Here is a 26,148-nt window from a genome sequence, read left to right as displayed (position 1 = left end):
GATCGGGCGCCTTTTTTGACCTTTAAAATAAATAAGGAGTTAATCCAAAAAATGGATTAAAAGCACAGCCTCTGAATTTTCGAGGCTGGCGCGCATGACCTCGTTCGTCGATGGACAGTTGGTGTTGAGGAAAATGGGACATTCAATTGAAAAGTAGCCATAAAGTCCCACATTTCTTTGCATATTTTGCAGTTCTAGTGCAAGTGGAAAATTGGGCTCGCTGCTTTTTGACTGCCGCTCATAGAAAGATAGATGAAATGCTAGAAGATGGAAAGAGGACACGACATTTAGTCACGCGAGCTGATGAGAGAGCATGTCGCCCGAGTCATCTTATTTTGAAAATCTACAGCGGATCCTGGTGTGGATCAAGCCGGGTGATGTTCGCACCCGCTCAGGCTCGGTCTCATTCTCGCTCTCGCAGCCTCGCCGATGACTTCCTGTCGCCGATACACGTTTGGATGCTAACGCTGACAGGTCACGTGACACCGGGCGGACTTCACCGGGTCATGTGACTCGCGGCGTGCGGACAACATGATGCCGGTGAGACAACCGACAACTTTGGACGCGGACGGATGGGGGGCCTCTCAGCTGGCACACCCGGCCACCATCATCATCCATTCATCCATCCGTTTGTCTACCCAACCATCCTTTTATCAGCCATCCATTCATCCATTCTTCTCATTTATCCATCCAACCTTTTATTCTTTCATCTCATGTATTCTATTCATTCTCTGTTCAATCATCCACCCTTCGTTTCATTAATCATCGATCTATTCTTTCATATAGCCATCATCCATTCATTCTTCTTCCAGCTATTTGTCCATTCATTCTCTCATCCTTTCATGTATTCATTCATGATCTATCATCCATACTTTCATTCGTTCGTCCCTTCAATTATCCATCGTTGCCTCCGTCAGCCTTGCAGCCATCCATAACTCATCCGTCATCCATTCATCCTACCGTTCGTCCTTCCATTGTGGCGTATAAATAGATCGTTCAGATAAGAGAATACAGACCGACCATCTGATCTTCTCACCGGCATGGGTGGACTTCGTTCTACCAAATGTCCCTTCGACTTAATGTTCCCCCCTTCTGGGATCAGTGACCCCAAACCAAACTAATGTTTCATCCGCCTATCTATCCTTCCATTCATTCATCCGTGCGACTTGTTACGTTCTGGATGTAAGTGCAGCGAGACGGCGAGCGAAAAGCGGACCGCCGTCATTGCCGGAGTTTGACCGGAATCAGAATCCTCTTTATTTGCCGAGTATGTCAGAAACACGCAACGAATTCGTCTCCGGTAGTCGGAGCCGCTCTAGTACGACAACAGACCAAAACAAACAAAACTTTGGAGACATTCAATTTGACATTGTGATTTCAAAAAGCAAAGTGTTGAGTATTGATATTTATCTGATTCCTAAATCATTGTTAATAAATGCTGAGCTATCAATAACATGATCAATGTCTTCAATAATAATGAATATGAGTAATGACATATCTAATTGGTAAATGGACTGCAGTCAGAGCCGGGATTCGAACCGGCGACCCTTCGGTCACTGGACGACCCGCTCGACCGACTGAGCCACAGCCGCCCTAATTAAAGGTAATTGGAGAAAATTTGGTATTTTATAAGTGTGTATCAAACGTAGCCCACGTTAATCGCTACCAAGGAGTAGCTGTCGTTTTCAAAAGCGTTCATGACCTCTGGTCTAGAAGTCAGATACGATTTCTAGAAGTAGAAGGTTCTAAAAGCCACACAGACAACAGAAAGGTTCTACAAGTTGAGCGAAAGGTTCTAGAAGTCTTGTAGAAGGTTCTGGAAGTTGAGTAGAACATTCTAGAAGTCAAGATATTCTACAAGTCAGGTACGATTTTGTAGCAGTACTATAGAAGGTTCTTGAAGTCAGGCAGGTTCTAGAATGCACATAGACACTGTAAAGGTTCTAGACTTTGTGCTGAAAGTTCTTGATGTCGAGCAGAAGGTTCTAGGAGTCAAACGTACAGTTCTAGAAGTGGAGTATATACTAGGATGTTCTAGAACTCAGAAGGTTCTTGAAGTCTTAAAATGCCAGAAAGGTTCTAAAAATCTATTAGACACTGGGATAGTCTAGAAGTCAAGGACAAGGTTCAAGAAGTTGAGTATAAGTTTCTGAGAGTTGAGCAGAAGGTTTTAATGTCCTTCTGTCGCTGCCCTACTAGACCAGGACAAGAAGTTGAAAATTGCTCGCTCGTTAGTGTAGCAGCTCAAAACAATTGGGGGGGGGGGGGGGGGGGGGGGGGGCGGGGTGTCATGTGACTGCATCTTAATCCGGGCTGAGATTAGGGACCCCCGCTGTGGGGGACGCCATCACAACAACAAAAACAACATTCCGTCCACCCGTTTTCTAGAGCGCTTATCCTCACTAGGGGTGCCTGAGGGTCAACGTCGCACCAAAGTCCGCTAGCTAACATAGAATGTTAATAGAATGGCATGGCCAAATGCCATAGATGGGCTAAGGTAAATTAGCAAAGATGTTATGGTAATTGTAAACCGTCAAACAACTGCTACAACACATACAAACAGAAGCTTCTCTGCCTCTTCTTTTGCTGTTAATTAGGCTGGATGTCTTCAAGAGCTCAGTGCTGCCTGGCATGTTGTGGCACAACGTGGTATTACACAGAAGTACCTCGCCGTATTGCAGTTCACTTTTTGTGGTATCGCATATACCGTATCGTATGTAAAAAGCCTTAAAAAAAACAATAGTTTAAAAATCTGCGATATTGTGGGGTTTTGCTGTATTAATGATGTCACCTTGTTGCCATGGTAACAGAGGAGGCAGCTGTTCACCACAGGTCACTTCCTGAATGTTGGCGGCGCCCACGCCTAATGCCATATGGGAGACGGGTCATGTGACCACCGAGATTAACACATGCACACACACTGACACACAAACATGCATGCTGCTCAGGATTAGATAAGATTTTTCTTAATTAAAAACAAGCAACTGAACGTCAGCGCTCGTTAGGACGACGATCGGGAAACTTCTAGGCTGTCGATCAAATGTGGACACGCCCATCACAATGCTGTCAATCAAACGTGACTGGCACAGCCAAAGAACAGCAAGATTCCAGTTTGACTTCCACTTCATGTATGACCTTGAACACCACGCGCACGTGTGTGTGTGTGTCTGTGCATGCGTGCGATCCCAGTCGCCACGGCAACAGTTGCCAAGCAGAACAGCCGTGCCTCCAGGAGGAAGCTGCCATTTTCAGTGACGAATGGAGGAGGCTGCTACTTCCTGTTTGTGCTTCCCTCTTAGCTCCAAACAAAACGACCTTTTACTAGCCAACTTCTAAAATATTCTAGTTGACTGCTATAACCTTCTACTCAAGTTCCAGAACCTTCTAATAGACTTCTAGAACCTTCTGCTCAGCTCTTAAAATCTTTCTGGTGTCTAACTTCCTTTTAGAACCTTCTATTTAACTTCTAGAATCTTCTACTCGTCTTTTAGGATACTCTACTTAACTTCTACATACACCTCCTAGTCAACTTCCAGAACCTTATACTAGACTTCTGAACCTTCTGCTTAACTTTTGGAACCCAATATGCCACTTCTTGAAAACAACTGACAAGTCAGTGTGCAACATGAGGAAGGTCAAAGGTTATTCATAAACTGAGGGAGCTTGTCGTGCCAGCCTGCTGCATGATGGGAGTTTTGTTGTTTTGTTCTTTGTCCTTCACACCACGACGTGAGCGGCCAAACGCTCAGCGCCACCGCAACGGCGGTCCTTAGCATTAGCATGTTAGCATGTTCAGCCCGCCGGTTGTCACGTGACTTGTTTTGTCGTAGATGTTCGTGAGCGTGTTCCTTGGCGGCGGGCCGCAGAACTGCTGCGAGGTTCCCGTCACACCGGACACGCTTTGCAGGGACGTTCTTCGCTTGTGTAAAGAACCGGGTGAGAACCGCTGCTGCCTCACTGAGACCTGGAGGGGAGATGGTACACACACACACACACGCACGCACGCAGACAGACACACACACACACACAGTCAGTTGACATGAAAATGCCTTTGGACCAATCAGAACGTGTCGTCGGGGAGGAGGAGAAGATGATGGAGGTGTTGCAGCGTTGGGGGCAGCACAGTGGGGAGGTGTCCTATTTACTCAGGCGCCTGCCACACACAGGTACTGCACAGACATGCTCGCATATACACAAATGGACACACGCACACTCACACAAACACACACATATCGGGAGCTTGTTTTTGTTCACCACGCTGTAGTAAATGTTTACACGTAAGCCTGCATGGTAGCTGGTGTTCAGTACACAACACACTAAAAATCATGCAGAAGCGTCTAGGAGTTGAGTACAAGGTTCTGGAAGACAAATAGAAGGTTCTAGAAGGCACATAGTATTCCGGAAATGTTCTAGAAGTCAAAAGGAAGGTTCAAGAAGTTAAGTAGACACTGGGAGGTTCTAGCAGCCAAGCACAAGGTTCAAGAAGCAGAGTATAAGTTTCCAAGAGTTGGACAGAAGATGCTAGAAGTCTAATAAAAGTTTCTGGAGGTTGAAGAAGTGAAGGAGATTATTCTAGAAGTCAGGTAGAATTTTCTAGAAGTCAGGTAGTCTTTTTAGGGGTCAAGTATAACATTCTAGAAGACCCATAGACACCGGAAAGGTACCAGAAGTTGAGCAGAAGGTTCTAGAGATGTAGTAGAAGGTTCTAAAGGTTCAGTAGAAAGTTATAGAAGTCAAGAAGACTTCTATAATAACTATATAACTTCACATAGACACTGGAAAGATTCTAGAAATTGAGCAGCAATTTCTTGTAGTTGAGCAGAAGGTTCTAGCAGTCCAGCAGAAGGTTCTTGAAGTCAAGTAGAAGGTTCTAGTAGTCTAGTAGAAGGTTGTGTAAGTCAAAGAGAAGGTTCTTGAAGTCAAGTAGAAGGTTGTAGAGGTCAAACAGAAGGTTCTATAAGTCGAGTCGACGCTACGAGGTTAATAGAAGACAAACACAAGGTTCAAGAAGTCTAGTTGAAAGTTGTAACAGTAGAAAGTTTCATTAGTCAACAAAAATATCTACAAATCGACTAGACCGTTGTAGATGTGGTGTAGACACTATAATGTTCTAGAAGATGAGCAGGAGGTTTGAAAAGTTGATTAGAATGTTCTAGAAACCGTGTAGACACTTTAATGTTCCGAAACGGTAGAAGTCACAGGGAAGGTTCAAGAAGTCGAGTAAACAGTCGAGTTGCCTTGGTTACTCAGTATGATCGTTGAACGTCTACTTTTTAAGCTCATTTAGGAGCTGGCGCTAACGTCGCTAATCATGCTAAGCTATGATCTGTTTGTGTCCAGGCGTGTGCAGGGCAGCCGACCATACGATGAGCAGAGGTCTCGTGACTGCCGAGGATGACGAGGTGACTAGTATTAGCCTAGCTTAGCATACAACTGTTAGCACACTAAATGTTTGTGAATGGGCATTCAGGTGTTAGTGTCCCATCGAGAGACAGCGCTGAGCGAGCTAAAAGATCTGGCGGCCCGACAACAGCGAAACATCAATGACAAGGAACAGCTGCTCGCATCCAAGGTATGATGACATTACTGCGACGTGACCACACTGTGACATCACCATGACAACCGTGTGATCTCAATGATGACGTCACCACCCCGCTCCCTTCTCCCAGGAGCAGCATCTGTGGCGTTTGAGGCACGAGGACTGTTGGGAGACGTTGGAGGAGGAGCGCGTGCGACGTCTTCGGGAAAACGCCATCAAGCAGGAGGCCAAACTGCGGCGTGTGCGGGCCCTCAAGGGTCAAGTGGAGCTCAAACGCATCAGTAACAGCAAGCTGGGTGAGTGAGTGAGCAGCCGGGCACTCCAGGGAGGCCGCCGAGTAGACCATGCTGAGGACACCTGTGCTTCTCAGCGTCGGAATTGGAGCACATGACCGTCCTGTTCCAGCAGAAGCAGAAGGAGCTCCTGGCGGGCTCGGCCCACGTGGAGCAGCTAAGCGAGCAGCTGGAGGCGCTCAGGAGCGGCAGGACGGAAGGCGGAGGCTCTTCCTCCTCCTCGGCCGCCGAGCTGCAGCAGCTGCGTGGGGAGCTGCAGGTGAGGCCGGGGAAGATGCAAACACTGCGGTGCTAACAAACATGCTAAGGCGCCAGGGCTCCATATGCGTGTCCTGTCCCCCAGCTGAGGAATCGACTGAACCAGGAGCAGAACTCGCGCTTGCAGCAGCAGAAGGACGCGCTGAGCAGGAGGAACCAGGAGGTGGCAACCATGGAGCGACGCGTGGCCGAGCTGCGTCTGCGCCTTTGCAAGAAGAAAGCAGGGCTGAAGCAAAAGGAGAACACACCTGTGAGTGGAGCGAATGCTATGCTAATACTATGCTATGCCAATAGATAATAATAAAACAATCATAAATGTAAAAGCTATAAAAATAAATGCTAAATAAGTAATAAATGTTAATGCTATGCTAATGGTAGCTGTTTATACACTGTGCTACACTAATACTATACTAATGCTATATTATCTCTATGCTATTCTAATGGTATGCTAATGGTATGCTAATGCTAATGGTATGCTAATGCTATCCCTATGTTAATGCTAACTCTACGCTATGCTAATGCTATGCTAATTCTCGCTCTAAACTAATACTATGCTAATGATATGCTATGTTAATGCAATGCTAATGCAAATTTTATGCTATGCTCATTTAGCATCCAGAAGCTGAAACATGTCCTCGTGTTGGTTACCACTGCAGGTGCCTTCGGACAGCGAAGCCCCTCAGCACGCCACGTCGAAGGTGGCGGCGGTGGGTCCATACATCCAGTCACCCTGCCAGGGTCCGCCTTTCCCGCAGCGTCAAGAGGTTCCGCTGAAGTCCATCTACCCGAACGGCACCACCACCCTACCAGTGGACAACTCCCCGAAGCCGCCACCACCACAGCCTCCCCGGCCCCTCAAGCCTACCGCAGGTACGCTGAGGTGGCGGTCCAGTGAAGACGTCATGTGATCCGCACGCTGACCAATCAGATGTGTTTTTGTGTTCTGAGCAGTTGTCAACAAAATCTCTGATTGGAGCAGCTCTAATGGAGGCCCCGCCCACATAGCCACACTGCCCCGCATGACCAAACTGCGCTGCTCCACTTCAGGTCAACAAGAATAAGAATAGCTCCATCTAAGATTCAAGAACTCAAGCTTTGATGATGTTCTCTCTGCAGAGACCAACGCCTTCAAGGGATCCAACGTCCCACCCCCTGGTCCCTCACGGATCAATCACACGACAGAGAAACTGCTCAGGGACCAGAAGGTACCAGCTGACTCAAACCTGTGACATTCTCACTGTGAACCATTCCTACCTCCACTTATGTCCTTTCTCTATTAGGTAGCAGTTCTTCCAGGAATCACTAATTGCAAAACTTCCTGCACTGGAACCTTCCCTGTCAAGATGCGTGCATCAGGGGGTGCTCTTCACAGTTACACCCTCCCACTGCCACACAAGCAGGAAAACCCCCCGGCCGCTGCCGTGCGACCCTATACCCCTGAGCCTCTGGAACCCCTGGAGCCCCTGGAGCCCCTGAAGCCCCTGAAGCCCATGAAGCCCCTGGACCCCTTGGTCCCACTTCTGCAGAAGCCTCAGACGGTGGCAACGGCGTCCATCTACTCCATGTACACGCAGCGGAGCATGCTGGGAAAGAGCTACCAGTCCAGCACGCTTCCACGCTGTCAAACGCGAGGTGATTGGCGAGTAATAACTCCTTAAAATGCTTGTTTCGCTTCCAAGCTTCTTCTTTTCCTTTCCTCAAATTTATAGTATCCTAAAGCCTTCCATTTCTTGACACAGATCTTTCTGTGTGTGTTGACATCTATAAGATCTTTCTGGCTATAGGGGTTGGGTTGGCTTTTCCATTCAGAGCTGGAGTTTGGTTTATTTGCAGTAACGTTGTTCGGGGTAGGACCTGGATCAGAAATTTTCTTCTTGACTCGAGTGGTTGGGTTGGGGTTGACTTCCATGGAGATTGTGGCATCTGCTGTGACTTCCCACCTGATATGGCAAGGAGATATACTGTAGGTCATTTATGTTGGTGGGTTTCATGTATCCAGTGATCAGGCAGCAGGTGTTGTTCAGTGCCGGGTCTAATTTCGTTCCGTGGGTGTAGTTTACCAGGCCCGTCTCCTTCCTCGGGTAGAAGGTGGTGATGCCGAAGGAAGACTTTGCCAATACAAGCTTGGCGAACAAAGAACTGTGTTGACAGCTAGCAAGTATCAGATTAAGCTCTGCAGTCCTTGAGAGACGAAAGTGGAAAGCCCTAAGTCAGCTGTGACCCAACATTCATGGATCCATCCATTCTTTTAACCGCTTATCCTCACGCTGGTCACGTGTGCTGGCGCCCATCCCAGCTAACTGTGGGCAAGACGCGGGGTACACCCTGAACTGGTCGCGAGCTAATAGCAGGGCACATATAAACAAACAGCCATTCGCACTCACATTCACACCTACAGACAATTTAGAGACTTCAATTAACCTACCATGGATGTAGGTGGACACCGGAGTACCCGGAGAATACACACACAGACACGGCGAGAACATGCAAACTCCACACATGGAGGCCAGATTTGAACCCGGGACCTCACAACCGTGAGGCAGATGTGCTAACCAGCCGCCCACCATGCCGCCCCGTGCCCCAACTGCTTTTAGAGCCATCTGCAAGCCAAAGTCCTACACCAAATTGGGTCTGTTTCTAAAATAATGCTATCCGTACTTGGAAATAATTCATTTTGCATTCAAAAAACATTTTGATCCTCATTTTCACCTACAACAGAGACAGCAAGTCAGCAAATCAACTTATAATAATAAATATAAGATGAACTGCACTGGGTTTAGGGCTGTTTAAGGATGACCCTTGACCCCGCATGTGAGAGTAGGCTCCATAGTTACTTGAGCTAGGTCTGTAACAAAGCTACTTTGATCTATCTTGGTCTATCTTGATCCCCCAGCTTGGATGTTAATCACCTGTCTTACTTGTTCCTCAGTGTACGGTAAACCAGCTCTCCAGGCCAGTGGGGGGCAGCAGTCCGACAGTTGTGCCATCAACTCTGGATCTCTTTTTTCTTCCAAGAGTGGTGAGGTTGACGCCAATTGCTTGGGCAAATGTGACGCATCTGGGGCGGAGCCTGCCACAGAGCGAGCCACTCCTCGGCCCCTCAGCCCCACCAAGCTTCTCCCCTTCCTGACCAAGACCAACTCCCACAGGAACCACAGCGATGCCGACCTGGAAGCCATGCGGCGCCGCCACCACGCCCCACGGCCCCTGAAGAAACGCAGCTCCATCACGGAGCCCGAAGGCCCCGCGGGACCCAATATCCAGAAGCTTCTCTACCAGAAGACCACCCTGGCTGCCATGGAGACAATCCCCATGGAGACCATTGAGACCATCCCCGTGGACACCCAAGCCCCAGTCTCAGAGCGCTTTGGGACATCTGAAATGAGTGACAGAGTGGCTCTGAAGCAGTCACTCGAGAGCCCGAAAGACCTTGGGACGACGCCCTCCGTGCCCCCACGTTTTCATATCCCAATCTCCGCCTCCTGCCGCAGCCCACCAACCAATCAAGATGTCAAGGAGGAAGCAGTGTGGTCAGTCACAGGGGATGAGTTCCCGCCTTACCCGCCTCCGCCTTACCCCCTACGAGGGGACGCTGCCCTCAACCTGAAGCCCCCTGAGGTTACGGGAGAGGTGACGCTGATTCTTTCTTCTTCTTCTGAGGTTCTCATGAATGAATGAATGAATCTGAGGAGGTTCTCAAGAAAATTTGTGAATTTAATTAATTGATGAATGCATCTGATACGGTTGTCATGAATGAATGGATTTGAGGAGGTTCTCGTGAAAATGACTGAATTCATAGATCTGAAGAGGTTTGAATCTCAGATTCAGGAGAAGCAATGCGGTTTTCGTTCTGACTGTGTAGCAGTGGACCAGTTTGACAACCTGAGCAGGGTCCTCAAGGTTTCATGGGAGTTCGCCCAACCAGTCTACGTGTTTTGTGGACTTGAGAAGGTATTCGACCATGTCCCTTGAGGAGTTCTGTGCGGGGGGTTCCGGACCTCTTGATACGGGCTGTTCGTTCCTTGTACAGCCGGTGTCAGTTTGGTCCGCATTGGCAGCAGTAGGTCGAATTGGTTTCCAGTGGGGGTTGAACTCCGGCAAGGCTGCCATTTATCACTTTTAGGTGCAACTGAGGCGTTGAAGGGGTCTGGTTTGGCGACATCAGCATTACGTCTCTGCTTTTTGCAGATGATGTTGCTCTGTGGCCGCAATCTTCAGCTCTCACTGGAGAGGTTCCCAGCTGAGTGTGAAGCGGTTGGGATGAAAATCAGCACCTCCAAATCTGAGGCCATGGTCCTCAGTCGGAAAAGGGTGGAGTGCCCTTTCGGGGTTGAGGAGGAGATCCTTCCCAAGTGGAGGAGTTTAAGTATCTTGCGGTCTTTTTTTTTAAACGTGTCCTGTTCAGCTGCATGGCCATGCAGAATGGTGGATCTGTATGCCTTTTGTGCTGGAACAGTTAAGCTGTGCAACAGGGGAGTTTGAAATAGTCCCTGTGCTTATTTTACATTTTTTTTTTAATTATTCTGATGTTTATTGAAAATGCAGCCAGACGGAAAAGGGTTTTAGGGAACAGAACGGACAGGGGGAAGATCGACAGGCGTATCGGTGCAGCGTCTGCAGTCATGCGGACTCTGTATCGGTCTGTCGTCGTGAGGAAGGATTGTGGATTTAGTGGTCGAACTCCGTTCCTACCCTCACCTATGGCGTAAGCTGTGCCGTGACCCAAAGAACAAGATGGCAGATACAAGCGGCTGAAATTAGTTTTCTCCCTTAGAGATAGGGTGAGAAGCTCGGTCATCCGGGAGGGGCTCACAGTAGAGACGCTGCTCCTCCATGTCGAGAAGAGCCACATGAGTTGCCTCGAGCATCTGGTTAGGATGCACCCTGGACGGGTCCCTGGTGAGGTGTTCCGGGCACGTCCCACCGGGAGGAGGCCCCGGGGACTACGTCTCACAGCTGGCCCAGGAAGGAAGGAAGGAAGGAAGAAAGGGAGGAAGGGAGGGAGGGAAATTGGGGCTTCCCTGCTAAATCTGCTGCCCCTGTGAGCCGACTACAGATAAGTGGAAGATGGATGGATGGATGAAGAGGTTTAATGAATAAATGAATCTGATAATGTTCTAATGAATGACGAGGGATAGATGGATGAATGAATGAACAAATGTGTCAGAAGCCACGGTTTCTTTTTCTTCTCACCGACGTCTAACTCAGTCCGTCGACTTCCTCCAGGGAACGAAGTCTATTCTCCGTACGTCGGCCTCGGTTCCGGTGGACCGGATCGTGCGGGTCAAGTTCAACCCCTTGGCCGTCTTGCTGGATGCGTCCCTGGAGGGCGAATACGACCTGGTCCAGAGGGTCATTTACGAAGTGAGCCCACAACATCTTTGGAGTCATCGTGGAGGACAGAGATTTTGATGTCCTCCATCTTTGTTTGTCTCCAGGTGGACGATCCCAGCGGGGCCAACGACGAAGGCATTACGGCCCTGCACAACGCCGTCTGCGCCGGGCATGCCGACATTGTACACTTCCTGGTGCACTTTGGCATCGACGTCAACGCTGCCGACAGCGACGGATGGTAAGGCAACTTCCGATCGTTCACTTGACGAGGCCGTGTTCGTAATGACTGACTCATTCCTGACTTCCTAATCACGATCCAGGGATTTTGACATAGTGGACCTAGATGGTTTCCAAAAAAAATCCCTTTTATAGAGACCAGGGAGTAGTGCAAGCGTGAATGATTCTGAACGCAGCGACTGCATTCTGAATTGTTCATTATTCTCTACTCCCTGGATCTTCCACAATGGTTTCAGCAAAGCTCTTTAAGTCCAAGGAAACAAGTCAGTGCCAGGCTGCAGGGTGTGCGCCCGCGAGTGCACACTATTTTTATTACTAATCACTCGGGCATCGGCGGAGCTAAAGCTCATGTGTAACTTTCATTTTGGCTCGCAACACAAACCAGAAAATCAAGCAAGCGATGGCTCGTAACTTGAAAAATGTCTTTCCAGTGCAATTATAATTAAAAAAACATAATTTTGATTTCCCAGTGCAATCATAATGCCGGTCAATTATCTGCCTATTTCCGCTATTCGTGTTCCTTTCTTTTTTCTTTTTTCTGCATCGCTGTAATGCGGATGTCGTGGTGACGTTGCTGTTGCGGTGGCCGCCCAGGACGCCGCTGCACTGCGCCGCCTCGTGCAATAACGTCGAGGTGTGCAAGTTCCTGGTGGAGAGCGGCGCCGCCGCGCTGGCCGTGACGCACAGCGACGCGCAGACGGCAGCCGACAAATGTGAAGAGATGGATGATGGATACGCTCAGTGCTCGCACTTCCTCTACGGTCAGCAACCACAACACTGAATCAATCAATGAGTGAGAGAAGAAATTCATCAATGAATGGATGTGAGGAGGTTCTCGCCAATGAACTGATTTAAGGAGGTTGTCATAATGAATGAATGAATATCTCTGAGGGGGCTCTTGTGAATGAATTCATGAATCTGAGATTGTCATGAATGAATAAGTCAGTGGCCTAATGATCTACGGAGGTTGTCAAACAATGGCTGAGTGAATGAATGAATGATGTGAGGAGGTTCTTATGAATGAATGAATGGCTGAATGGATGCGAGGAGGCCCTCATTGACGAATGAACAAATTTGTGATCTGAGGAAGTTCTCGCGAATGACTGAACAGATCTGAAGAAGTTCCCATGAATAAACTACAACCCCAATTCCAATGAAGTTGGACGTTGTGTTAAACATAAATAAAAACAGAATACAATGATTTGCAAATCATGTTCAACCTATATTTCATTGCATACGCAACAAAGACAAGATATTTCATGTTCAAACTGATCAACTTGATTGTTTTTAGCAAATAATCATGAACTTAGACTTTTATGGCTGCATCACGTTCCAAAAAAGCTGGGACAGGTGGCAAAAAAAGCCTGAGAAAGTTGAGGAACGCTCATCAAACACGTGTTCGGAACATCCCACAGGTGAACAGGCGAATTGGGAACAGGTGGGTGCCATGATTGGGTAGAAAAGGAGCTTCCCTGAATTGCTCAGTCATTCACAAGCAAAGATGGGGCGAGGTTCACCTCTTTGTGAACAAGTGCGTGAGAAAATAGTCCAACAGTTTAAGGACAATGTTCCTCAACGTACAATTGCAAGGAATTTAGGGATTTCATCATCTACGGTCCAGAATATCATCAAAAGGGTCAGAGAATCTGGAGAAATCACCGCATGTAAGCGGCAAGGCCGAAAACCGACATTGAATGACCGTGACCTTCAATCCCTCCGGCGGCACTGCATAAAAAACCGACATCGATGTGTAAAGGATATCGCCGTGTGGGCTCAGGAACACTTCAGAAAACCAAGGTCAATAAATACAGTTCGGCGCTACATCCGGAAGTGCAACTTGAAACTCTACTATGCAAAAGCCATTTATCAACAACACCCAGAAACGCCTCCGGCTTCTCTGGGCCCGAGCTCATCTATGATGGACCGACGCAAAGTGGAAAAGTGTTCTGTGGTCTGACAAGTCCACATTTCAAATTGTTTTTGGAAATTGTGGACGTCGTGTCCTCCGGGCCAAAGAGGAAAAGAACCGTCCGAACTGTTATGGACGCAAAGTTCAAAAGCCAGCATCTGTGATGGTATGGGGTTGTGTTAGTGCCAATGGCATGGGTAACTTACCTGTCTGGGAGACCTGTCTCCCATTGAAAATGTGTGGCGCATTATGAAGCGTAAAATACGACAACGGAGACCCCGGACTGTTGAACAGCTGAAGCTGTACATCAAGCAAGGATGGGAAAGAATTCCACCGACAAAGCTTCAACAATTAGCGTCCTCCGTTCCCAAACGTTTACTGAATGTTGTTAAAAGAAAACATAATGTAACACAACACAGCGGTAAACATGAGCCTGTCCCAGCTTTTTTGGAACGCGTTGCAGCCATAAAATTCTAAGTTAATGATTATTTGCTAAAAACAATCAAGTTGATCAGTTTGAACATTCAATATCTTTGTAGTCTTTGTAGTGTATTCAATGAAATATAGGTTGAACATGATTTGCAAATAATTGTATTCTGTTTTTATTCATGTTTAACACAACGTCCCAAATGAATTAATGAGTTTGAGGAAGTCGTCATGGATGATTGAATATGAGGATGAATGAATGAACAAACGAATGACTGAATTCTGTAATGATCCAAGGATAAATGATGAAGTGAATTTCATAATGAGTCAGAGGAAGCAATAATGAACGAAAGAATGAATGAGATTTGTAACAAGACTGCGATGCCACGGCCCCGCCCCTTGCATGTTTGCCTGCAGGCGTTCAGGAGAAGATGGGTGTTATGAACGGGGGCAAGGTCTACGGCCTTTGGGACTATGAGGCTCAGAGTGAGGACGAGATGTCCTTCAAGACAGGTGACTGCATGACGGTGTTGCGTAAAGATGAGCAGGCCGACGGCGAGTGGTGGTGGGCGTGCTGCGGAGATCGCCAGGGATTCATACCCAGAAACCTGCTCGGGGTCAGTAACTCGTAATACGGTACAGCGCTGCCTTGACTTAGCAGTTTTTCGGGTTACGACTTTAGGGGTGCTGGAAAGAATTCATGTCATTTCCAAATGGTTTTGATATAAGAGCAAATTGAGTTACGAGCTCGGTCACAGAATGATTTGGACTCGCAAATCAAGGTGCCGCTGTTCACTCATGCGTTCACTCCGCTTTGCCCCACCTCTTCCCGTCAGCTCTATCCGAGGATCCGCCCTCGACACAGAAGTCTGGCTTAGCCGAGATGGACTCCTGAGGAACGCCAAGAACCACTCAAATGACCAACAAGTCAATGTACACTTTATATTTCTTCTCTTTTGATGTGTCAACCACAATAAAAGATTTTGACACTTGGTTAGCATTTTTATTATTTATTGATGCTGTTTCTGGAAAACAAACATCAAACATCTTAGTTTCAGGACCGAATGAAATCATTTGCAAAACTACAAGTGACCTTTTCTAGCATGCTAGTCACATCCTAGGTTAGGCTAGTACGCTAAATTGATTTCAAAGTCATTGTTGACAACAAACTTCAATCTTTTCATTTCATATTTCACATAGGAATACATTCAACATTCTCCTTTTGGACTGCACAAGCAACAATTCATTCACAGATTTTTTTACGGCGACCATTCAACGTGGCTGCCGACATGGCCGTGGTGTGTCATAAAGTGCTAACATAAAAAACAGAGTCAAAGTTGAAGAAGGCCTGGTCCACCAAGTTGAGTCCAAATCTTCTTGGAGGGCCACTCGGAAATAATCCGGATCAGCGCCAGATTAGTGGAGAAGATGAAGGACGGGGGGGGCGGGGGGGGGGGGGGGCGGTGGCACACCACACGCCATGTGAGCTCAGATTCGACTGATTCTGATTGTCTTCGGTGGACTGGTTCTTTGTGGCTCTGGTTGCAGTTTGTTTCTAGTGGGTCTGATTGTTCAGGTTGTGGTTTTGGTTCCTGGTGGTTTCAATACGTCGGGTTGTGGTTATAGAGTTTGTTTTTAGTGGCTCTGATAGCTCAGGTTGTGGTGGTTTTTGTTCTGGTGGTACTGGGTCTAGTGGTTCAGATTTTTTTTTCTAGTGATTCTGGTCCTGTTAGATCTTGTAGTACTAGTTTTGGTGGCTCTAGTGGTATTGGTTCTTGTGGTTCTGCTGGTTCCAATGCCTCTGGTTGTGGTTGTAGAGTTTTATTGTACTGGTTCTGACGGTTTGGGTAGTGGTGGTTCTGTTCTAGGAGTTCTGGTTCTGATAGTGTAGTTGTAGTGGTTCTGGTTCTAGTGGTTCTGGTTGTGTTCTGCGGTCAGGAGGCATGTGACGTGTCCTATGCCCTTGGTGACTCCCTCTCTGAAGAGAAGTTTGGCGCCGGTCCGAAGATACTCGGGATGTTTGAGGAAGCGAAACGCTACCACGGCTCGCTCGCCCGTCCTCAGCTCGTCCTGCCAGGAGAGAGCCAGGTGTCACACATGCGTGGGGACACACACAAACCTGCGGTGGCAGACGTGCCTTCCCGTGCACCCTTTGCACGACGGCCGTCTGCCTGACGTTGCCCACGTGCGCCGTGACCTGCGAGCCTCGGCGGAAGGTTCCGGCGTGGAAGAGAAGAACGATGGCCGCCTCGAAGTGGCAGCAGACGGTGGGCTTCATCTTGGGGCTCACCATCACCATGCCCTCCACATACACGACACACGCGCCACGTCAGCCATTTTTCTGTATGCGGCTCTCAGACAAAAAGGTTCGGACACCCCTCACCTAAAACTTTGTGTGTGTGTGTCTGCTTGTGTACGTGTGTGTTCATGTGCGTGTCTGATGTGACATCACTCATGAAATCCCACGTGACATTGTTCACGACATCACCGATGACATCACGTCATCAATGGCGTGACGGGGCCGATGCGCGGCGCGGCTGACCTTGCGCAGCAGCGTCCTGTCCAGGTTGCCCAGCGCCAGCGTGGCCGCCTGCCCCGCCCTCAGCAGCCTACAGGTGGCGCGGTTCCGCTGGATGGACAGAACCTTCACGCGCAGGAAGCCGCCCGCGTCCGTGGGGCCCACCGCCAGGCGCTCGCCCTCGCGGCACACCCCGCTGACACGCGCACATAGAAACACAACAAAAAGTCACACGATCAGTCAGTCACACAACACAAACGCAATCACACATACGCAAAAACACACGCAATCACACACAAACACAGTGTAGTGTTTTAAGTAAAATATTCTGATACAAATCCTAATTTTCCTAGAATTCCATTTTTACAATAATGTACTGTATTACAATAGAACGCGTTCACTCGCATTTACGCAGTGTCCCTGAACGCACCTTGCGCGCTCACACAGCTGCGTGCCTGCCAAGTTCCGTTGATTCGGAACCAAACAGGTCCCTCTGCTGGTTGCTTTTAATATTACAGTAGATTCGCCGTATATTCCAGTACACCAACATCGCGGCGGACCCTGCGATGTGACTACTGCGCACGCGTACTTCGCGATGGCGATGCTCAAATGAAATATTGTGCAGCCCTAACACATACTCACACACAGACACACTCTTACGCACACAAATAAATACAAGCACACACACACAAACAAACATACAGTACGCACAAAAACACATTCAAATATCACAAGCACACAAAATGACGTAAACACAAAAACACTCCCACATACACCCAAATATCACATCCACACAATAACTCTCACCTGTACAAAGTCCCGCCCACCACCGTGCCAACATCAGGAACAGAATAGATCTCGTCCACCTGCAGACAACACACACACGCACGTCAGCATTGTGTGTGTATGTGCATCTTCACGTGTGTGGTGGTCTTCTTTATTGCCACTCCCAGCAGATGTTTACTCTAAAACCGAGAAGAAACCAAAGACAATTACACTTTGGATATTTCAAACAACCAAACAACTTTGCCTTAAGAACGCCACCTGCTAGCTTGATGCTAACATCTTATGGAAAATGCCATTGCTGGGCTAACGATGAGCCTCGATAGTTGCGCTTTTGGAACCCACTTAAGAATCGGAATCCGAATCATCTTTATTTGCCAAGTATGTCCAAACAATACACAAGGAATTTGTCTCCGGTACTTGGAGCCGTTTGACAGAAAATACCTTTGAGGCATAAAAACACAGTACGGAGAATCACTGAGCAATGAAAGTTTACCAGTCGCGTGTTAATGCCGATACATTTTTTTTTTGTTTTTTTGACAACTGTGCAAATGATGCCGAGTACTCGAGCAATTTAGAGCAGTTTGAAAGGACTAATAGAGCAATAGTCTGCTCCATTGACCATTGTGCAAATGGCGCAGAGACTGCATGTAAGCAGTTTAAACGGATATTTGAACACAAATAGTGCAGACAAGTGCTTCTCAATTGTTTTCTGTTACGACCCCCCGGGAAGAAGAAAAAAATGTGCGACCCCCGCCACCCGCAGGCCTCGTGAGTACACCGCTACATTGTATATATAAAGGATAATCTAATCTAATCCTTATAAACATTGATGAAAGTACAAAAGAAAGATATAGATCAATTTACAATCAAGAATAAATGTATTAATGTTGTTTTCAGTCTGTAACAGAAAATAAAGTGCATCAATTTCCCCGAAATAGAAAAGAGCGAGAGCGACGAGCGCACCACTGCCACCTACTGCAGTGGATGTGCAATTACACTTTATTCTAGCATGTTCTTCAGGGTCTCACACGCCCCCATGGCATCGCAACGTGACCCCCCAGGGGGTCCCGCCCCACTATTTGAGAAGCACTGGTGTAGACACACAATATATATCCCAATACTCACAGGCATAGATTTCTTTATCTTGATTTGTGTGTGTGTGTCTGACTGCGTGCGTGTGTTTGTGTGTCTGATCATGTGCGTGTGTGACTATGTCTGATTGTGTATGTATGTTCACGTGTGTGTGTGTATATGATTGTGTGTGTGTGTGTGACTGATTGCTTGTGTGCCTGATTGGGTATTTATGTTCATGTGTGTGTGTGCGCACGTGTTTCTGGGTGTGTGTACCTGGAACTCAGTGAGCTGCTGCATGAGTTCTTCTTGCTCTTTGCTGTTGCTGAGAGGTGGAAGAACATTCAAGAAGACCTTGAGGAGGTCCAGACCTTTTCCCGACACGCTGGACAGTGTGAAGATGGGCGTCACACTACACACACACACACACGCACGCATGCACGCACACACACATGCAAAAAGCCCGGTCAGGCATACGTATAGGGTGCACAATCAGTGTGTCATGCTGACGTCGTGTACTGTTGTGCTTAAGAAGCTAATGATTCGATTCCAATACGATTCTTTGGGTTGTGATTCAATTCGATTCAACTCCATTTAAATTCTTTAGTTTGCTACTCAATTCCATTTGGATTCTTTCGGTCGTGGTTTGAGTCAATCCATTTTTTTTCTTTTGGATGCAACTCAATTCAATTTTGATTCTTTGGGTTGTGTAATCGGATGTATACAACCACCCCCCCCCAGCCCTAATTGATTCGTCGATATTCTTACAGTCGTGTTATGGTGCCGTGTGTGTGTAAGCGTGTGTGCGTTACCACGCTGCGGGGGCGAACTGCTGCGCGGCGGTGACGGCGTCGTCGGGCGTGTGGACCGCAAGCGGAACCTTGTTGCATCCCGGCTGCTTGAGGAGTCGCTCCAGCTGCCGCAGCGTTCGCTCCACGCCCACCCGGGAACACACGTCCACTTTGCTGACCACGATGAAGATGGGAACTTTCAGCGCCATGGCCAGGCCCAGGTGCTCCCTGGTGGTACCCGCTGCACAAACCCAGGGACGGACGACATGGGAGCACCAAGTCAACCTAAGTTCTCAAGTCCAAATATGGTCATGACGGCTTCGGTGAGACATCAGAGGCAAAATGGCGACCTCTGCTGATCATTCTGCGTGTTGCGAGTTTAACTGAATAGTTTTGCCTGTAGTGTAGTTTGAAAAGTGAGAATTCATATTTTGTTCTATTTATTATTCCTGCTAGCCTCAATGTTGGTCTTTTTCCCCCCCAATATGGGTTAATAGCCCATGTTTTAACTTTATAATTAAAAAGTTCAAACTGCCACCAGCAGAGGTTGTTTTCTTTAAAAGAAAGTAAATGTGACCTGCTGCATAACAGGAGGGTTAATAATCATAATTTTCGAAACATTTGTCATAATAAATCATATCAAAACTCTATCAACTAATACAATGAAAAAAAAATACAAATTAAAATATTTGATGATAAAATAATATGCAATAATATTTTTGAAATAATGAATAATAATGATGATTGTATCGGTCCGTTGTGGTAAAGAAGGAGCTAAGCCGAAAGGCGAAGCTCTCGATTTACCGGTCGATCTACGTTCCTACCCTCACCTTTGGTCACGAGCTGGGGGTCGTGACCCAAAGAACGAGATCCCGGATATGAGCGGCCGAAATGAGTTTCCTCCGCAGGGTGTCCGGGCTCTCCCTTAGAGAACGGGTGAGAAGCTCGGTCATCCGGGAGGATCTCAGAGTAGAGCCGCTGCTCCTCCGAGTACGAGAGGAGCCAGATGAGGTGGCTGGGGCATCTGATCGGGATGCCTCCCGGACGCCTCCCCGGTGAAGTGTTCCAGGCACGTCCCACAGGGAGGAGACCCCGGGGACGCGCCGGAGACACTACGTCTTTCGGCTGGCCCGGGACCGCCTCGGAAGAGCTGGATGAAGTGGCTGGGGAGACGGACGTCTGGGCGTCCATGCTAAAGCTACTGCCCCCGCGACCCGACCTCGGATAAGTGGTGGAAAATGGATGAATAATAATGACTATTGTCTTCATTTAAGGGATGTACTCATACAATTTTTTTCTGTGGGAATCTGCCGATAGTTGATTCTCATTTAATTGCTATTTAAGAAAAAAGAAAATTGATTTCCCCCCCCCCCCTCGAACAAGTGGGGGTATCCACAAATAACGTCGGCTAAAAGTCCCACACTACACTTCCCTCTTGACTTGCTGTCATTGCGCCAAATGATTTCGATGGGATTTGGCAGTCATTTTGGTCCGTGTGGAAAAATGCTCACTGTGAAGCTTCGGGCAGAGATTTTTCTGTTATCAAATTATTGGAGATCTTCGAGTAATCGTGGCAGGCCTAGTGTTTACCTTACACCGTCTCCGCCCGGCCGGCACGATGAACCCCCCCCCCGGCGGCCCAGACGGGGACCCCCGCTGTAATCGATATTCTTATTATTGTAGGAATACTAAGGTGTAAAGCGGGAAAGAGGAGGGTCTGACCGATGCCGGTGTTGGCGCTGACCACCAGCATGGCGAAGTCCGGGCAGTAGCTGGTGAGTCCGAAGACGGTGGTCTTCAGGTACTTGTGATGTCCCGCCAGGTCGATGAAGGTGATCATCTTGGAGGAACTCTCGCAGATCTCCTCGGCGCTGCGGGAGTCGCTGTAGTTGACCACCTGTCGGGCACACGTCAGGCGTCACCCGGCACGTCGTCGCCGCCGCCGCCTTCGTTTGACGTCGCTCACTTCTCCTCTGCTGTCGAAGCCCAGGATCTCGAAGCTGATGCTGGACGTGCGTCCCGTCTGGATCTCGTGGAGATGCCTGAAGAGGTTGAGGCGCGCTCGGCCCCGCCCGTTGTCCAGCTCGCCCTGCGTCAGCACGCCCAGCAGCGTGGACTTCCCCGAGTCCACGTTGCCCAGCACGGCCACGCGCAGATCCAGGAACTGCACGCGCCGAGCACGTCACTTCTGAGGGAAACCGCCAGGAGAGGTTTCGAGGAGCGGAGGCTTACCTGCTGGTCATCGGGAACCTTCCGCACCAGGATCTCGGCGATCCTGCGCCCGCTTCCGTCCGCGTCAAAGTCCACCTGCCTCTCTCGAAGCAGCGTGATGTCGGCGCCCACCCTGACGAGCAGGCACCACACACGCGCTGTGACTGTCCTGTGCGCGCGCGTGCGCACGCGTGTGTCAATCAATGATTCCGAGCGCAGCGACTCGATTCGGAATCATTCGCTCATTCTCTACTCCCGAACCACTAAAAAGGGATTTTTGTCTTGTGGAATATATGTTGGAACTAAACGCAAGATTTAAAATGTGAAATGTCTTCTTTTTCTGCTGCTGTTTACTTCAATCCACAAAGTATTTCTATTTCTTAAAACCGCATCTACTTGCTTACGGAGGCTTTACGTCTTTTCACACTTGCGATAGCGTGAAGTCGCGAGATTAATCAAAAAGCCAAGTAAAGTCAGGAGGTTCGTAAATGTCCAGATCTTTACATAATCGAATCAATATTTATTTATTCTTAAAAATACATTGAAATCACTGCATCGTAAGCCGCCATTTTCACATCACTCGGTGTGCAAAAGTGGCGGGAATGTGAGGTAACATCAAGTGGCGTCAAGAGTTAATGTAGCTACTAGCTAGCTAGCAGGTTGCCTTACATTTGAGCAAGCCAAGTTGGTTAAAAATGAATCGGTAGGAACTGCAAAAGAAAAGAAGATAAAAAACGCACGCGGAAGGAAGGTCGAACAGTCCTTTGGGGATTGTCGTTCACTTACTGTGTTTCGCCGAGAAGCGACATCATCGGGCAGCGCCGTCGTATTGACGGCTCGTCAGACTGAGCGCGAGCTAACTTCGACGTCTGAGCTGTCTTTGCTGCTACGTGCTGCCAACGAACCGGCGAAGAGGGCTACTGACTAGCTAGCGCCTTCGCGGAACCTAAGTGTCGTTTCTTCGTCTTTTGGGGGAAACTCTGAGAAGGTTGAAGACCACCGCGGAGTCTCAAAATGCCGCAGTTTGCCGCCACGAACGGCAGACGAGGAGTTTGTCTCGCTGACACAGCAGGCGATCAAACTGCTGCGGCAACGGGACATTTTCACAGCGCTGCTTCAGCAACAGCAGGGAAACTTGAACAATAATCACGGAGTAGTAAAACATAAACAAGACTGGATGCACTTTCACTGGAGATAAGAGCTAGCTTACTTTCTAGCTATCTTTCTGACTAACGGTCACAAATCCACTTGGGAAGTTTGCAATTTAGCAACACGGGAAGGAAAACATGCAAACAAGGACTTGATTTGTTTTTGTAAGTTAAACATATAAAGACATATTTTTGAAAAGGGTTTTTCACTGTTGGTTTTGGTTTTTTTGTGCGTAAAAGTTGACTTAAGATCCCTGTACTGTATAGTGATGAGAGCACAGGGAACGGGCAAATGATGGGGATCAAGGCCGCCACGCCGCCGCCGCCGGTCGCCACTCACGTACTTGTCGGCCATCTTGCGCAAGGTTCCAACGGAGGCGGCCATGTCGGCGCGGCTCAGGCCCACCGGCAGCCCGTTGTCCTCCACGCCGATCTGGTAGACGGCCTCGCCGCGGCCCTCCTGCAGACGCCACTTGAGCTGCGTGGCCAGGTGCTCGAAGCGGTACTGGGTGGGGTTCACCAGCTTCAGCTAGGGGGCGCACACGCGTCATGTGAGCACGAGGAGGAGGAAAACCACCGAGCGAAGACGATGAGGAAGTTACCTTATATTCGATGTTTCCTTCTTCAGCCTGCAAACACAATGTTGCATTCCGTTAGATCATGGTTACGCTTAAAAAAATATATCACAATGGTTCTTTCCAGTGATATAAAAGTGTATTTATAGAAATAACACCACAAATGTTCCATCTTGTCTTGGAAAAGTGTCTTTTTGTAAGTTAAATTTTTTTAAATTCTCATAACTGAATTTCTATACACAGCACCATCGGAGATGTTCGTTCTTGGAGTTGACATTTTGAATCAAGGATTATTTCTCCAATGAAGTTGGGACCTTGTCTTAAACATAAACAAAAACAGAATACAATGATTTGCAAATCATGTTCGACCTATATTGTATTGAATACACTACAAAGACAAGATATTTCATGTTCAAACTGATCAACTTGATTGTTTTTAGCAAATAATCATGAACTTAGAATTTGATGGCTGTAACACGTTCCAAAAAAGTTGGGACAGGTGGCAAAAAAGACGGAGAAAGTTGAGGAATGCTCATCAAACACGTGTTTGGAACATCCCACAGGTGAACAGGCTCGTTGGGAACAGGTGGGTGCCATGATTGCTTCCCTGAATTGCTCAGTCATTCACAAGCAAAGATGGGGCGAGGTTCACCTCTTTGTGAACAAGTGCGTGAGAAAATAGTCCAACAGTTTAAGGACAATGTTCCTCAACGTGCAGTTGCAAAGAATTTAGGGATTTCATCATCTACGGTCCATAACCGACATCAATGTGTAAAGGATATCACCACATGGGCTCAGGAACACTTCAGAAAACCAATGTCAGTAAATACAGTTCAGCGCTACATCCGGAAGTGCAACTTGAACCTCTACTATGCAAAGCAAAAGCCATTTATCAACAACACCCAGAAACGGCGCCGGCACGGGTGGGATTTGGATGACGAGACGTGTGCCATCGTCCACGTTTGGAGGCCGGCGAGATCTAACCAGACTGCGTGTTGGCGTGCACAAGGGGCACGTTGGATTCTGAAAATGGTCGTCTGTGGACCGGCTCAAAAGACGGAGTCAAAAATGATTTACTCGAAGAACACAACATTAGGTTCTTTGTTTTATTTACAATGAATCAATTCACTAAAATGAATAAAAAAGTAGAGAATGATGAATAACAATTCAATGTGACAGATTTATTGTACTTTTAAAATATCATGTTTTAAAAATAAAGCTAAATTAATTTAAGGAACCAATGTATTACAAATAAACAAAACGTTAAATGTATATTTAATTGTATTATAGTCAGTCCACCATTTATAAGAGAAATGACAAAATAAATCAAATGACCAAAAAAATTTTAAAAAAACTATTGAATCCCATTTTTTCAAAATGGTCTTAATGAATGAATGAAGTATTTGTGACTGTTGATAAATGTTCGTCGGGTCATCTTAAATAAGGAAGGGAGGAAGGATACGTATCCTGAATTAGCCTGGCCCCAATCTGAGCCGCAGCATGTCAATCGTGATTTCATAAAACATCAAATAAGTCACGATAAATGATTGCGACATCAGTCACTTGCAATGACGTTTCGCGTCGAGAGCTTTTGATCACAAATGTTGCGCCGTCGACCGCAACCGGAGTGCCACCGAGTCGCTCGCTGCCCGTTGCGCTAAAGGCCCAGAAGTGTTTCGTTTTGTTTTGTTTCGTCTTGTGTTTTTCGGAAGGTGCGCTCGCCAAGCCTAGCTTGCTCGTTCCAGGACTGAGCTTCACCGAGTCGGAATTCCTCTTTGGAACGGAATGACGACACTTGAGCTCATCTGGGCTCAGCTCGCTTGCTGCAATGCGTTGTTATGTTTGGCAAAATGTTCATTCGCGATTGGAGGGGAAACAAAGAGTTTGTTGTTGCTAAGCGGAAGTCAACTAAGCGGAAGTAGCTACCTCTGGTGGGAGAAATGCTGGCGCTCTTTCATTATTATTATTGCTGCTGCTGTTGTTGTTGTTGTTGTTGTTGTTGTTGTTCTTTTTACTCCGACGACGGCGACCTCGTCTGCTTCTCCTCGTTCGGGACTTTTTTGACGCCTTCTTCGTGCCGCCCGGGCACAAGTCCACCATGTTGAGGGCTGTCACCGGGTAACAAGTCACAGCATCGGACGACTTCGGCCTGTCCCGGAGCAGAGCAGCCGGCGCCAGATGCTCTCCGGTCTCCCCGGCATCATCGACGCCGACCCCGACGCACCGCGAGCTACTGGAGCTAAACAGCGGCTACTTCCGGCAAGCTCACGTTGCCAAACCCAAAATCAGCACACACACGCCTAATCTCTTTTTCTATTCGACCCACGGCACCGTATCAAACGTGTATTCGAGCTGGCCCGCAGTCACGAACGCGCTCACATGAACACTACAAGTCCCAGAATCCCGTTGGCGCGCAGTTGCGCTCTTTAGCAAAGCGAAGATGGGCATCTTGAAGGCAGATGAGCTGCTCGCCACAGATTTTACAAATAAGAAACTCATACCACTGATGTCTTTTATGGCACATTGGAGTTCTGCTTGATAAAATGTAAGGTTGCTTATTCTCGATTCCGTTAAGTTTGTTTTCCTATGATAATATCTGGAGAGAAGAGGAAACATGCAAAATCCTAGTCAGTTTTCAATAAATATTGAGTATGGCCCCTGACTTTGTTCCAAGATTGAATTTTGGCCCACTGTGAATTTGAGTTTGACACCCCTGAATTTGAGAAAGTCGCAGGGAGTGGGAGCTCACTTCCGGTGTGCCGAAATGTCGCAGTGTTGTGGTTTTCATGGGTTGTGTTCTGGCGTTAAACGTAATAACAATAGTAATAAATGGGACTTACAGTGCTGTGAAAAAGTATTGGCCTCCTTTCAAAATTCTCATATTTTTGCATAGTTTTCCCACGTTCATGTTTAAGATCATCAAATAAAAGTAAATATCAGACAAATATCACCCAAGTGAACTGAGAAAATAAATGAAACTATTCAGTTACCTAACACTGTGTGAAAAGGTAATGGCCCCCTAAACCTAAGAACTGCTTGGGCCATCCTCAGC

The 26,148-nt window shown here is 47.6% G+C and overlaps 2 protein-coding genes across 5 annotated transcripts; one reads left to right on the top strand and one right to left on the bottom strand.

The window, feature by feature from the left end:
• The first annotated feature begins 402 nt into the window (after nucleotides 1–402).
• LOC133476969 (apoptosis-stimulating of p53 protein 2-like) lies at nucleotides 403–14,989 on the top strand. 3 transcript variants are annotated; one of them, XM_061771071.1, is made up of 18 exons: nucleotides 403–540; nucleotides 3,831–3,936; nucleotides 4,065–4,166; nucleotides 5,341–5,402; nucleotides 5,471–5,572; nucleotides 5,670–5,835; nucleotides 5,910–6,091; nucleotides 6,176–6,340; nucleotides 6,747–6,960; nucleotides 7,042–7,137; nucleotides 7,207–7,295; nucleotides 7,371–7,722; nucleotides 9,020–9,720; nucleotides 11,317–11,454; nucleotides 11,529–11,662; nucleotides 12,256–12,422; nucleotides 14,414–14,613; nucleotides 14,833–14,989. In XM_061771071.1, exons 1-18 carry the CDS (start codon nucleotides 532–534, stop codon nucleotides 14,872–14,874), a joined length of 3,027 nt encoding a protein of 1,008 aa, XP_061627055.1. In that variant the 5' UTR covers nucleotides 403–531; the 3' UTR covers nucleotides 14,875–14,989. The 3 variants fall into 3 exon arrangements, with proteins under 3 accessions (XP_061627055.1, XP_061627054.1, XP_061627056.1); XM_061771070.1 differs by having other exon boundaries at nucleotides 3,831–3,978; XM_061771072.1 differs by lacking the exons at nucleotides 3,831–3,936; nucleotides 4,065–4,166 and having other exon boundaries at nucleotides 417–540.
• On the bottom strand, nucleotides 14,986–25,482 carry gtpbp2b (GTP binding protein 2b). Of its 2 annotated transcripts, XM_061771073.1 has the most exons (12): nucleotides 25,023–25,482; nucleotides 23,124–23,150; nucleotides 22,866–23,050; nucleotides 21,395–21,506; nucleotides 21,129–21,326; nucleotides 20,885–21,059; nucleotides 19,184–19,403; nucleotides 18,648–18,783; nucleotides 17,322–17,380; nucleotides 16,539–16,710; nucleotides 16,134–16,298; nucleotides 14,986–16,066 (listed from the first exon to the last, which is right to left on the bottom strand). In XM_061771073.1, the coding sequence occupies exons 1-12, from the start codon at nucleotides 25,194–25,196 to the stop codon at nucleotides 15,905–15,907; spliced, it is 1,785 nt and encodes a 594-aa protein (XP_061627057.1). In that variant the 5' UTR covers nucleotides 25,197–25,482; the 3' UTR covers nucleotides 14,986–15,904. The 2 variants fall into 2 exon arrangements, with proteins under 2 accessions (XP_061627057.1, XP_061627058.1); XM_061771074.1 differs by lacking the exon at nucleotides 16,134–16,298.
• Between the last annotated feature and the right edge of the window lie 666 nt (nucleotides 25,483–26,148).

This window comes from Phyllopteryx taeniolatus, chromosome 4, assembly GCF_024500385.1.
Source record: "Phyllopteryx taeniolatus isolate TA_2022b chromosome 4, UOR_Ptae_1.2, whole genome shotgun sequence".
In the NCBI taxonomy this organism is placed as follows: Eukaryota; Metazoa; Chordata; class Actinopteri; order Syngnathiformes; family Syngnathidae; genus Phyllopteryx; species Phyllopteryx taeniolatus.
This window is presented reverse-complemented; position numbering and strand designations above follow the sequence as displayed.